General features: G+C 39.7%; 1 protein-coding gene across 1 annotated transcript in view; it reads right to left on the bottom strand.

Moving 5' to 3' along the window:
- The window catches only part of camk1b (calcium/calmodulin-dependent protein kinase Ib), a 37,642-nt gene that overhangs the window by 6,443 nt on the left and 16,382 nt on the right, over positions 1–14,817 (bottom strand). The window contains exons 3-5 of the mRNA XM_018685842.2: positions 7,272–7,403; positions 2,207–2,281; positions 835–973 (exon numbers count right to left, since the gene is read on the bottom strand). Of these exons, the coding sequence (XP_018541358.1) occupies positions 835–973; positions 2,207–2,281; positions 7,272–7,403 (346 nt within the window). The remainder of the gene's footprint in view (positions 1–834; positions 974–2,206; positions 2,282–7,271; positions 7,404–14,817) is intronic.

Here is a 14,817-nt window from a genome sequence, read left to right as displayed (position 1 = left end):
AAAGGCTTCCTCAGTTCTGAAAACTTGTTGGGGAGTCCCAGGTGTTTAACTTCTACAAGGTGGTCCTCAAGAGTCGTTAATCCACTCTGTTGCTATGTGAGTCGTTAGGGTCACATGCTCCCAGGTGTGACTCGTTGGTGGGTCGTTGCCCCACCCTGACATCACATGAGTCGTTAAGGTCACGTGTCACAAGCTGTGAATGGGGGATAAAGTATGGGCAAGTATCTCAGGACTACATTATAGCTGGCTGAAAGTTGGTGGATAGAGAAGACAGATGGTTTGAAAGGTGAGTAAAAGAAGCCATTTTTGTCCATCTGGAATGTCCATCTTTAAACAGAGGTGGTGGCCTACGATGCCAACTTTCAGCCACCTATGGCACAGTCCTGAGATCCTTGCCCAGGTGATTTTACTCCCATTCACACCTTGAGATATGTGACCGTAACGACTCACATGATGTCAGGGTGGGACAACAACCCACCAACGAGTCACAGCTGGGCACATGTGACCCTAACGACTCGCATAACGTCAGGGTGGGTTCACAACTCCCAGAACCACCTCCCAGAGGTTAAATACCCCCAACTAGTTTTCAGAACTGTGTCTTGGGATGAGAGGTGAAACGTTTTCAAGTAATCTAAAAGAAGTCCAGTTCCCTTCAGCTTTAGCACATGACCTGGATGACTGAGAACCTACACAGACACACTTTGAAAACATGTTCAGTTTGGGGGATAACAGGGTTTGTGAGTTGTGGTTACTCTTGTGTGGTTAGCTCATGAACAAAGCATACAAATCATATACAGGCTAACTTTTCAATCATATCTCTGACTCTCAACTGACCTTGAGGTCACGGTGCACAATGCCCATGTCGTGGAGGTATTTGACAGCGTCCAGAATCTGCTGAATGAGCTTACTGGCATCTTTCTCTGTGTAGAAGCCCTTCTCTATGATGCGATCAAAGAGCTCCCCACCAGATACCCTAAACGGAGAGGGAGTGATTTGTTCATTAAAGTGAAGAAATGAATGAAGATTTGTTGACTGGTTGAGGAATGCAGGAGAGGAGTGGTGACAAAAATATGAAAAGGAGTGTTAAGTATGCTTGAACAACAGACCATTGCTGAGTGTTTTTTAAAAATCCATAAAAGTAAAACCACATACAGTGTGCTCATGCCTGCTTGATATTAGACTCAGAGGCCACTAGATGGAGACTTCACTCTGCGTACAGAACATCTGCATACCGGGTGTGTTTCTTTGAGCCTCCACTATCAACCACTCACTTACACAGACACACTAAACACACTTGATATTTTTAACTTAGCGTAAACAGGGGAAATACTTCAAAGAAAAGGGAAGGACAGGCGGACAATGACAGAGACAATGAAGAAATAAAGGATTGGAGAAGAAGAAAAGCCAAGTATGTGTCTAAAAAGTGACTCGGCCTCTGTGTTTAATAGCTTGGTCAGACAACAGTACCTCCCCCCGTGTCACTTTGCCTGCATACTTTCAGTTCCCTCATGATACAGTGCCACTACCACATAAGTTTTTACATCTTGTTGAAACATCGTTTTGATGTTGCTGGGTCAAGTTAATATAAAAACTGAAAAAGCAGATCCTTTACCACGGTGAAGCATTAGGTGTTATATGAAATGTGTGAGTGTAAAACCTTGAATCAGGGGGGAACACGAAATGTTTTGCAAGGTAAATTCTATTATGAGGGAAGACAACTGTATCACAAGGGTTTGAAATAACTTGAGAAACACAAGTACTCAAGACAAGAATTCCCCACTGGTGCTTCCCTTTATAAATGTACACCCCCTCCCCATCTCTGCCTCTGTCTTTTATGTCTCTGATTTGCAAATGACTGTGATTATTACATAAATGATTGATATTTTCAGGAGCCTCTCAGTTAACTGCGTTCATGATCCTGAGTTCTCTGTTTTGCTCGCTCTCTCTGACATTTCAGAGGTGGGTGGGAGGCTGACAGGCTGCAGGTGTGAGGGCGAACTCCCCACTGGTACTCATGAGTAGGCATAGTACAGTGTTTGCTTGCAAGTATATTTGTGTGTACGTGTTCACGCACATGTAAGTGTGTTACAGAGTGCAATTAATGGCATGTGACATGCAGTGTGTGGGAGATAGTGCAAGTAGGGAGTTTGAAACACACATCACACAAAGACAGATCACACAAACCCACACATATGTGAATACTCACAGTTGCATGACAAGGTAGAGGTGTGATTTACTCTCAAATATCTCTTCCAGAGATACAATGTTGGCATGTTTAATCCTGTGAGAAGGGAAAGAAAAGAAAAAAAAAGATGAGAAATGAAGTTGTTTATTTTTTATATACCCACAACTCTACCAGTCATTCTCTAGACAAGATAAGGTTGGTACATCAGTGTATGATCCCAGATCATCCAACAGTCACATGTTCTGTTTCCTGGCTGCAGAGGAGGCTACACTGTGTGGTGGCATGCAGCTCCCTAACTGGCCAAACTCTGCATTCTGCTGCCCCTTGAGACCCGTGGGTGCATTGACAGGGGTGAGAAAATGACTCACCAGGTCAAGATGGGTATTGTACTGCTCTGCTTGACCAGTGTGTGCTCTTACTGTACCTGTGCCATGACAAACATCTGTCCCATAAGCACATGTTCTTCACACATAATGTTTGTTTCAATTTGGCATGTGCAGTATAACAAAATGAGTCAAGGGTCACATAATATCAACATTTGATGATGAATAACATTACAAGCATTTTTTGGTTATTTATCATTTCCTGTTTTTAAAGTATTTGGAGGAACTAATGAGCAGCTTATTTGCATTTCTGTTAGAGCCATTTTCTGAGGTTTTCTCCTCCCTTCAGGAATAAGCGTCTTCTTGCACCAGGAAACACAGCAATCATAGGATATATGGGACATAATGTCATAAATTTTGCCAATTTAGACAAATTTATGTATTTCTGCTTGTGTTGAGAGGTGTGCTCTTTTGTTAGGAAAAACCAACAACTCCAAATCGTTTTTTTAAGGTATGGTATATATATATGGTGTGTGTGTATATATATACATTTTTCGTAGCTGAATTAACTATCATATCAAAACTCAGGTGACACATCAGCATTAGTATTAAAAAATGTAAAACCATATTCAGCCCTGGATGCATGTGTGTGTCTTTCCCACCTGTGAGTTTTCTTGTTAACAAATAAAAGTTATGTTTACAGTCCGTGTCACTCACCAAAATGCACTGTATGTATCCTTGAGGAGTCTGAATGAGTGTGTTTAATGCATTTGCAGTGGAAAAGCATCAAATCAATGACATGATGTGGAACATGCCATTCGCACCCTGTATATATGTCCTCATGTGTGTGTGCAATACAAACAAAATGGGGGCCCACATGTAAAAACATCGCTCCATAGCATGACAAGCAGTCAAAAACTCTACGGGACGCATTTAACGCATTTAGATTTCTAACTTTTCTTATATTCTCTTTTTTCATGCATTCTGTGTGTTTGTGTGTAACCAATTCATTTAGGTTACCTCAGTACTACCTACAGTACCTAGTACTGTGCACGCAAAGGTTACTGGGCTGACTTAGAGGCAGGAAGACAATGTCAACACAAAGCCACGTGTCTGAGCTGTACTGGAGGTAACTGTATGTGTCAGCCTCAGCTCACGCTGGATTACAGCAATGACTCTTATCCAGATTGTAACGGTGCATGGACACCTTCATGCATCTGCTTAGCTCAGTGAGAAAGGAGAGATGGACCCAGTGAAGGGTGAATGATGGATTATATCTGCCGAGTGAGCACACACGTGTGAATGTGTGTGAGCTCAAGCAGGCACGTTCACACGCAATTACAGAAGGTCAGTTACATGTAGTCAAGTTACTGCATTTAAGCTGGATTTCTGTGCAGGTGTGTTCGTGTAGGTGATGAACTTAGACATGGTGGATACTGGTCATGGTGATTGTCAGAGTGCTGAAATGTCTGTTGAGGTCTGGTGAGTCATTTGTTGACCTCTGTCAGCACCCGTAGGTCTCAGAAGGCATCAGAACATAGAAGTCAGCAAATTAGAGAACAGCCTTGTCTACACAGTAACAACTGCATCTAACATGTGGGTGAAACTGGCAGATCTAGTGATTCTTAAATCCATATTCTGCTGAGTTTCTCAAATAATAACACATTTCTATTGATTTGTTTAAGGAAAGTGTTGGATGAGTGCCTGACTATATCTGTGAATTTTTAACTGCCTCAGGTCATCTGGCATCACTCTTATTTTTCATTTTTTACACATTTGGCATTTTGTATTTTATTTGTTTTCCTTACAGCTGTGACACAAATGTTTCCCCCTCCCCCAAAAGCAGTTAGTGGGCTATGAATGAATGAATACTTTTTACAATATGTGTAGGATCTTAAGAGTTCCTGTGTTGGGAAAGTGTGGTTTCTGTGGAGTGTTTCTTCACAGAAACCTCTGATCTCTCTTAGAGTAATCACAGAGATAATGAAATTTTCAGGTCAGGAGAGATATATTCATTGAAGTGAAGAGCATCAGATTTCTCCAAGAGAAAACTGCTTTACATGATGTTTTAGAATTGAGGTTACTGCAGAAAGTGGTGAAACAATTGCCTAGGTTCATGTGCATGTATAGAACAAGACATAAAATAGGCTAACATCTTCAGGATATTGAGTAATAAATGCCCAGTGTCTCACAACTCAACTTCCTTCCTAAGAGGCAAGTTCCTGACCTCTTAACAATGGAGTCAGTGAAAGTAGTATTTTCAGGCCAGAAACATTATGAACAATGGACTTGCAGTGAGAAACACAATTACTTGAGACAGATCCACTTGACATTTCTAGCTCAAAAATGTTTTTTAGGTAAGCCACACAGCTATTTTAATAAGCCTTTTCAGATTTTAAACAGAGCCTTTGCAGCGTCTTCACATACCAACTCTTCTGATTGGCACGGCTACAAATGACTTAGCAGTGTGAGATTAGTCACTGTATTTGCACGTCTGCGTTTGAGTAAATGTTTGGTCTGGATGAGACAGGAAGAGGATGAACAGCCAGCTAGCTGATGTGATGATATCACATGGCTACATTAGCGTTATATCAAACTACCATTAGGCTGGGCAGCCATCTTACAAACAGTAATTAGACTAGTGAAGAGGTGAGTGAGTGTGTCCAATGAGGATTTTCTGGCTTTGTATCTGCCCACAAACACAAACAGAGCCATTAGACACTAAAGTGATAATAAATAAACTTGTAGAATTTAAATCAAAACAGTGTTTCAAGTGCGTTATGCAGACTGGAAACACTAAATAAAGACAAGTAAAGAAGAGTCATTTAAGACAAGTCAGGATGACAAGTTTGGCCAAGGCCTCACAGGAAGGAACTGCAGAAATAGAGCGGCCTCAGAGTGTTTCTTAGAGAATAACATTTATGTGTTCCAGCTGTCTCCTGTGGTCAAAAACAAGAGAGCGGGTTTACGTCACAGTGTTGTACAAATGTACGGTTAAATTATTTATGCATTAAAAAAGATAAGAATAGTTTCATTTTATGGGCGTAGTACACTGTTGACACAAAAGTGGGATTTGATTATCAACATTTCCACAGGGTCATGATAAATTACTCTTCATTGTTAGTTGGGTCTTGTTGCTGTATTCAAACAAGTGGCTGTGACTACACCTTTAACTGGACGGAAAAACCCACAGGGAGGAAATATATTTTCAGTCTGAAGATCTGATATTACAGATACAGATATGACACTATTGTTGCTTAAATTACACCTATTCAAAGTACCACTCGCGCTCTGTCCCCTGCTCTGCGTGTCAAGGGGGACTTGAAGATGACGAGTTAAAATGAGTAATGAAATCTCTGTATGAGTCTATACAAACTTCAGACAGAGCAAATAGGCCATGATTTTCAGGCCAAGTTTACCTCAGTTTACTTCATTTGTCAGAATTGTAACCAAACTGCTTTCTCATTCCACCATCCTCACCTCAGGAGGGATCATAGCTGTATATTGGCTAGAGTTGTGTGTCTCACGTAACCCAGGCAACAAGAGCTCTAAAAATAACTTGGGACCCAATGTAGATCAGCCATTTTCACCATGGCCTGTAATTCCCCACATCTAAAGAGAAGTACATTTGAAACGCTCCACAATTACCAGGAGTGTTATCGTCACTTGCCTTTGTCTCAATATAGTAAAACCTTATATCCCATGCACAGGTAAGGAGAAGTCTTGTGCATCAGCTGGGTGAAGAGCAATTATGTATAGTAGTTTTTGTAGGTGTGAACATTTAATGTGATATGATTCCATATTACAAGCAAAACCATGTATTTTTGCAACATGATAAGTCACACAGGAATTAAAGGTGCATTACTTAGGGCAGATCACAAAACAAGCTGCACAGCACCATGAACTTCAAAAGCTAATTTAAGTTGATAATACTAAATAGACTGGTTGATACGTGTATAGTTATTATTATTATTTGTGGTAAGTTCACCCAAGTTACAAAAACCCAAACACTCTGTTATCACAATACAATGGAAGCGAATACTATTGTGTTTACAGTAATGATACAGCATTAAAAAATGACACCAGCAGTATCTCCTTCCAGAAGTTGCTTCTCAGGTTAATCCACATTTATCCATGTTGTTTTTAAAATGTTTATTTCTTCAGTAGAAAGTAGCGCCACTGAAAACTCATCATACTGAGGTATGTGGCTTTTCCAGATTAACCAGGACATTATTTCCTGAACACAAGTTGTTAATAATTTTTCAAAATCCCATTTGAGCACCATGTATGAAAAAATGAATTCACCTTTATTGCACTGGGTCCAAGTATAACCAACGTTACTCTGATGGAATATACACCAATTGCAGTTTTCTTTGGGGGCACTGGGCCTTTAAACTCTACCTACTGAGAGACTGTGTCTTTACTGCTGGAATATAAGAATCCAAATACTACAGTGACTTGTAAGACATGATGCATATTACATGCATCACAGTAGATCATATTATAACAGTCATAAACAACATATATGATATCTAGTAATGTGATCCAACATACATGATGCAGTAATGGAGATACAGTGATGAAAAATTTACCATCTTGAACCTTGTAGATAGTATTTCAGATGCAGGCTAATGCTGGACATCACTAAAGGTTTGTGGTTTCAACAAAGACTGGTTCAAAAATGTGTTACCGTCATGTTATATTGCGTCATGAAGAAATATAGGGTCTATTCTTGCTTGCTTTAATCAGAGAAGTCCACTTACTTGTGCAGGACTGCTATCTCATTCTCAATGCTGTTTTCTTTCCCCTCTAATGCCTTCTTGGGGATACACTTGATAGCCACCAACTTCTGGGTCCTCTTCTCCTCGGCCAGGACCACCTCAGAGAACGCTCCCCTGAAACACAAATACACAGGTCATTATGTCAGACCCAAGTCCATTTATCACCAGGTGTTTAAGGAGAGCTCCTCGTGTGCATCTGTGACACTGCAGAGAGAGAGGCAGAAAAGCAAACTCCTGCTTTGATGTTAAATTGGCCAAACTTGTCTGATAACTTGGCTATTTAACATATAAGCACTGGAAGAAATTCTAGTTTACTGATAGCAGGCAGTGTTTATTTTTACCTTCAGCCTCCTCCTTGAAGTCTTTGGGTGCTGCTGAGTCAAGTTTTGGAGTGGCTACAATTCAGTGGGATGATTTGGAAACACCAACATCAAAAGCTGAGATTTATCTCAAATCAACAAATCTTGATACTAGCACAAAACTGCTTCAGATTTTAAGTCTCAACCACATGATGCCCATCAATCAACTGGATGGCCACAGTGTACATTATCATTCTGTGGATCACACAGTAAAATGTGACATTCTGTTTCACATTAGCTTTCAACATGCTAGTAATAATAATAAGGTAATAATAATACTGAAAAAGCTTCAGGTGAAGTGTTGTGAAATGTTTGATAAATTTGTGTGTATATGAATGTCGCTCATGCAGTGCAATGTTTTACTATATTTTAGTGTATATATGTGGACTCTCTATCTTCATCTATGACACACCAGGTATTTAACATACATATATTTAACCATCTAGTTCTGTATGTTGTCATATGTGCGCAGATGCACAACAGCTTTGTGCTTAGGTTGTGATATGCATGAATGAATTATAAACTAGATCTGCCCTGATGGCTTCTGTGTTAAACAGCTACATTCCTTTCTGTTTTTCTCTCTAGATGTCTCCCTACAACTAAAATCAATAATAACAATAATAATAATAACAGTAGAGCAACACAACTAAAAGTAGTGAAGAATTTTTTCATTCCCATGACCCGTTTAAGAATAGAGACAGGCTTTTCTTACGACCTCTGGCTTTTTGGCTGAGGTCCAGATATGTTTGACTCAGAGCCAAAGCTGTACAATAACTATATCGGATTCCTGAACCACTATTTTAGCTTTTAACCCAATGCCACACTATTAAGATTAGTAGTGTAACAGCAATGAGACACTGGGAAGTACAGGAACTTTCTAACACTTCTAACGGGAACACTGCTTCAGTCAAGTGTGAGCAAACTGTGAAAGTAATACTGCTGCTGAAGGTAAAGCAGCATTAGAGCTTACATTACCTCTAGGCTCAGCCCCGCTACAGCTTATTGTCTAACATCTCAGTCTGAACAACTCTGTTTATGCAATGGTAAATAAAGTTTACAGAAGGAGTGGTTTCAGATTTATTACATGCATAAAAGTCCCTGTGGGATTAGGCAAAAACACACAGCTGCTTAAAACTGTGATGGGGTATAATTTTGACTTATATGGATACTATTCTACTGTTTTTGTTTGACAGTATTTCACTGTTACTACAATAAACAAGAGGAAGAGCTTCCACACACTGGAATTTGCTTTCTCTATTTTACTACATACACTTTTGGTCATAGACCCTTGAGGCATACAGGGCCAACAGAGAATGAAGGACCACTGAAGTGTATATATAGATGTTCCAGTAATTAGCTGCAATGCAAAACATCTGTGTATCCCACAACCAACACCTTATGCTGCATTCATGTCATTAAGGATAGACTGTAGAGATGGGAGAGATTCTCATGCAAACGTTCATGACAACAGGACACTCAAGACGGATGTGTGTGTATGCAGAGTTGGCCATTTGAGGGTTAAAAATGCTGTGAACTGGCTGACATGAGGCATCCACATTTGTTTGCTTTTCAGGCATTTCCATATTATCAAGTGCCAAGCTGGATGAATCGGAGATGTTAACGTCAGTCTTAATTACAATTTGCATATTAACGTAAAAACTATTTTCAAGTTGAAATTGGGAATTACTGCAACTGAGACATGACATTATAACGCAACATCACACTCATGGTTTTTAGTCTCATGGATGACAAATAAAGGTAGGACACAATTTAGAACAAAGTCTGAGCTGGGAAATATATTTTTTAAGTTACACACAACTGCAATGTGCAATAAACAATGACACTAGGAAAAACTAATGCTACTACAATTGTCAGATGATTTTAGTCAGAACCACAAAATCAACAGGATCAACATATCAAAAAAAATCTTACATTTCTATTTGAAGTCACCTAAGTTCACCAAAAATAAATCTACTAATAAAAATGTATTTAGTAGCTGAAATGAAACCTTGCTACCTCGCCCTCCTTGCTGCTTGAATTAACTGCCTCCTCCAGACAGAGCAAGTGCCAACCACAGGGCCAATAAAAATGTTCTCAGCTTTATTAATTCGCAGAAAAACATTTGTAATTCAAAAGCATTGCACTGGATTGATACACACCACAACTCAAATATTGTTATATACCTGGTTGTCTGAAATCAGCTTAAAGCTGAAGTATGTCAGTTGTTGTTGTTGAAATAAGCTCCCTTCCAAAGTTTTTGAGGGAACCACACCCTTCTAACCAAAGGAGGAACCACAAAAAACGCAAAAAAAAAAAAAAAACTCTTTCTCTTTCTTAACCAGAAGAGAACAATAGTTGTGGATGAATGCGGTGGCATTTTTACGAGGAAGTTTGCATATCAGATCTCACTCATACTTCCTCTTAGGTTGTGCTACCCAGTAGTCACTCACTCTACATCAGCTTATGCCGAACAAATGCATGTTTGTTTTGGAGCAGGCCATTATCTAATCAGTATACCCACTGGCTGCCAATGGATGTTGGCAGTATCACCATGTTCAGACATGTCTCTGTCTCCCTAAAACATGTGGGAAACTGCAATATAAGCCTTAATCAGAATTTACACCAGTACTTGCTTGTGCACTTCTGCAAACTCTAGAGTGTGTGTATATACTATATGTGCTGTATATGTATCTATTTGTGTGTGAGGGGTGCGTGTCAGCTATCAGTTTGTGTAGTACAGTATCTCTGTGGCCACAGACAGCAGTATGTGTGGGCAGAGAGGAAACACAACCATCCAGTCACTAGGTCTGCAGATACATTATCATTTACAAACGAGGAAGGACAGTCAGTGTCGGTGGTTACTGGTGGCATGTTGGAGGTGTGCTGATCACAAACCACAGTAAGAGCCTGCTGCCCTTTTCAGCTCACTGTGGCTGTTACTGTTTGTGCTATTCTTGCCTTCAATATCTAAAACTGATCTGCTGATTAAATAGCACAGAATCTGCACATGTTGATTTGATCTTTTTTTATCAGTAAACAATTGTAAACAGGATCACAGCAGTGAAACTAAACTACAAATCACAGAGATTCCTCTCAAGCTTTGACTCTTGTCTCCAGCACAGACACATATTAGCTGCTGAAGACCCAGGAAAGGGGAAGAGACCATGGTCAGCCATGCTACCAAGCAGGACCACAGCAACACGGTGCTGTGAGGCTATAGTGGAAATACATGTCATCGCAACTTGGCTGAGCGTGGCATGGTGAAAGCAAACCAACCTGGGAAACCGCTAATTTGGAATAATTCAAACATGTTTGTTTTATTTTGCATCATACACACAAACATATATTTCTTGGCTCATTCACAGCCCCAGGTTTTAGTTATGTTTTGTTGTCCCACCATCCACTATGACAAACTCTATAGTCATGGCTGTAGTTTCAACACTTTGCCTGAGCAATTGTTTTAAACCAATGAAAAAATGACTGTTAGAAGAAACTGATGTTTTTAACTATTAGAAAAGCCATTATAAGCTACAGCAGTGACAAATGATAGTGACTTCTCACCAACCAGTGTCACTTAATTGTTTATATGCCTCTTTAACAGTAGCCTTTGATATCCACAATTCAGCAAACAGTTTGTTTTGCTTGTTCAGGATTGCTGACAATCCAACAGTTAAAGTTATGACAAATAAGAGGCTATCTGAGGTGGTTTCACTGTTTTGCATGCACTCTCTGACATGCAAGTCAAATTTACTTTTGTGTAAACAGCATAATGGTTTGGTGTACAACTATGTTTAGGTGGATGTAAAAGCAACACTATATGAAACTTATTTGCAGTGTTCAAAAAGTATATTTAATCTCTGGTTCCATAACATACTTTATACACAGTGACCCACATACATCACACCACATGCATCTCTAGTGTTATTAACCTCAAAGCTAACAGAACACTGAGCCCATTGCCTGATCAAAGTAACAATTATCCTGGGAGTGAGGCCTTGTGGTCACATCTCAACAAGAAAGTAAAACTGCCACAGAAAGGCCATTAGCTTTGGCGGGATTCCAGCTGTGCGGAGGAGGTTGTCAGTGCTGCAAATTCCTCTGCAGCATCTGGAGGATTTAGTTGACATTCTCCATGCACCCAATGACAGACCAAGGGGCTCTGGGGAAGTGTCAAACAGTGGTTCACACAAACATTGAGAAAATCTGAGAACACTAATGTGTCTTTTACTATGCATAGTCCGCTTATCTGTTCATCATTTTGCAAACTGCTACCAGCGTGACATCTTTGTCAAGTGACAAAATGACACCCTGTAGCAAATTTTATCTATATGAACTGTGTCAGATAACTTTATTCTAAATATTTATATGGAACCAGTGTAATCTGATGAGTTGGCCTCACTGGTTGAAGGGAGTGTAAAGTGATTAATTTGTTTGAACATCTGGCACATCATCGCTTGCACTTACAAATTAAGTGAAACAACAAGCCAAGCTCAGCTACACAGCAGACAGAGGCTACAGAACATTGTCGAAAAGAGAAACCTTTTACCCCTGACTCCCTGTCACCAAATGTCACTGGACATTGTTTTCCTGTACTTTCTTCTTTCTGACTGTCAGTGAACTGTAGGGCAATGTTTTCAATGGGCAATGCTGCAGTGCTCACCTCACACAACACCTCACTTTAAAAGTTAGACTGTAAAACTTTTGTTGAACAGGGGTGTTGCAAGTGTCCAATTAGCTGCAGAATGCTAATGCTGAGGACACACTTCCTTTTCATTTCCACTGCCATGTTAACAGGTTTGAGCAGCAACACAGGTGCAACTCATGCTTAGTGGCTGTGGCACGTCATCGCCATGCACATGCAACACAGGCAGCGTGTCCCTGGCATAAGATGCTGTGTAACTCTAGCACAAGCAGAAAAAAATAACAAAGTCAGTGAACTGACTCAATAAGGTGAGTAAAATACCATAACCTACCTTAAAAGGTGGTTTTCACAAATTGTGGACTGTGCAACACAATCCATAAAACAAGCCATTTTTTCCAATGACAATGTACATTCTGAGTTTAATAATAATAATAGCAACAGTGGCAATGGCAATGGTCTGCTTAGTTCAACTGTCAATGACATTTGCTTACAGTAAGAACTCACTGTTGTTTTGTCTGAGTGATCAATTCTGAGATAAGAATAATTTTCACACAGCATTGATGGAGATGAGGGACATGAAAAAGAGGCAGAGGAGAATAATACTCAAGCTCATTTTTGATAAAAAAAATAAGACACTGCTGAAAAGTTTACATGAGCAAATAGGAAATAGGTTCACTCATCCAAATGCTTTTTTAGACTGTACTGTAGAAAAGCACTATACTCCTATGAGTAGTGTATGGAATGTCAAGAAATCTGCTGCATGTATCCAGTAGTGAGACACATGTTACACTAATCTTAGTGCCACAAGCTTTTCAATACCTTTTATGCAAATGTATTATTTGAGATCTCTACGAATCGCCTGCCAAATTGTTCCAGAAAATTAGAAAGAAAAGGTAAAACATATCTTCTAATGGAGAAAAACTGTGACACAGTGCATGCTCAGAAAATGACGAGTATAATTGTGACGAATATTTGATGGGTTCAGAATAGTGTGGAGAGTTTGCTGAAAACTTAATCCTAGCAAAGGTTTCAACTGGATTATAAGGTAAACAACTGTGTTTACTGAGCTGTTCCTGTTCCTCCCGTTCTTAACAGGACATTTTTATCACCACCATGAGACCTGTGTGCAGGAAGAGGATATACATGCACACACAAACACACACAGTACCACTGCACAGCTATTAGCCACTAACACCTCAATAAAGACACGCTTACTGTAACTGTCCACACAGTAGGGCGTGTTCTCAGAAATTCCCTGTGCAAATACTTTACACAAGAGTTTAAATATAGACACGCAGGAACAAAATTTAAATGTGTCGCCTCAAACAAACTAAATATTTGCACAAAACTGAGACAGCATCAACATAGTGCTGTTGTGTACAAAATCTGTATCCAAACACTTTACACCAGTTTCTGTCTCTGAGTAAGTTGCTTGCTTAAAATACAGACTTGGTCTTGCTTAGTTTCTGTCACTTAAAGGAACGTTCTCATGTGTGTATCCGATGATGCTTCACTCAGTGCATTGAAGGAATTTAAACCAAGGAATTATAATCTCACATGCTGTCATGCATACTTTTGTGTTCACTCCCACGCAACAGACACATTGTCACAACTTAAATGCAAACATGTGCTAACAGATATATGTGGTTACATGGACACGGATAAAACCAACTCCAACCAATTGCACCATCTGTCCTGCTGAGAAATTGGTCAAGAAGGTATGCAAACAGATGACAAAATGGTAACTGTGGAAAGGTCAGAGAGACATAGGGAAGGACCATCTGGTCCAATCAGAGCTGAGAGCTACCCAACTGTGATACTGGCCCTGAAACATAAAAAGACCATCTTTGCTCTGTGGGCCCTCGAAACATGAGGATCTGCACAACCATACCACAATCGCTTTCTATATTTGAGAACTCACTCATTCTATAACAATTTAGTATAAGCAAAAGCTGGATTTATATAGTTATATAATTGTAAGAGAATAAGACCTTAAAGCTGCTATGATCAACATTTCTATTAACAAAGAACAATGTGTACTGTGAAAGGGGTTGCCAGTAGTGATGAACTCACAGATAATTATCAACCTGACACAACTTTTGACCTCAGCTCTACAGAGCATTTTAAGGTCTCTCTGCTTACTGTCTTGGGCTCATCAGCCTGCAATTTTACAGTCTTGGTTCACTCTCATCACTCTCATCAGCACAGTTTCCAGAAGCAGCAAGCTGGTGTTTAATGCAACCAACCTCTAAAAACTCACTGTACACTTACTGTTCCAGCACAAAAATTCCAAATCAAAAAATAGATATTTCGCCCAGGTAGTTGGTGGACACCAAAAACAGAGCTATAGGAAAAATAAATATTTGACAGGTGGCCAGAAACAAGACTTGAAATGACTGTTAATGTTCCCTTGTGTCTATTGAATATGTAAACAAGCAAACATTTGTGTTCCCTCAAGTAGGAAAAAAAAAAATCAACATATGCAGGTTTTCAGGTTAAGGGTTATCTAAGGAAACACTATTTACTG

Source organism: Lates calcarifer, linkage group LG12 (genome assembly GCF_001640805.2).
Source record: "Lates calcarifer isolate ASB-BC8 linkage group LG12, TLL_Latcal_v3, whole genome shotgun sequence".
In the NCBI taxonomy this organism is placed as follows: Eukaryota; Metazoa; Chordata; class Actinopteri; family Centropomidae; genus Lates; species Lates calcarifer.
The sequence above is the reverse complement of the archived record's forward strand: the minus strand, read 5'-3'. Positions and strand labels throughout refer to the sequence as shown.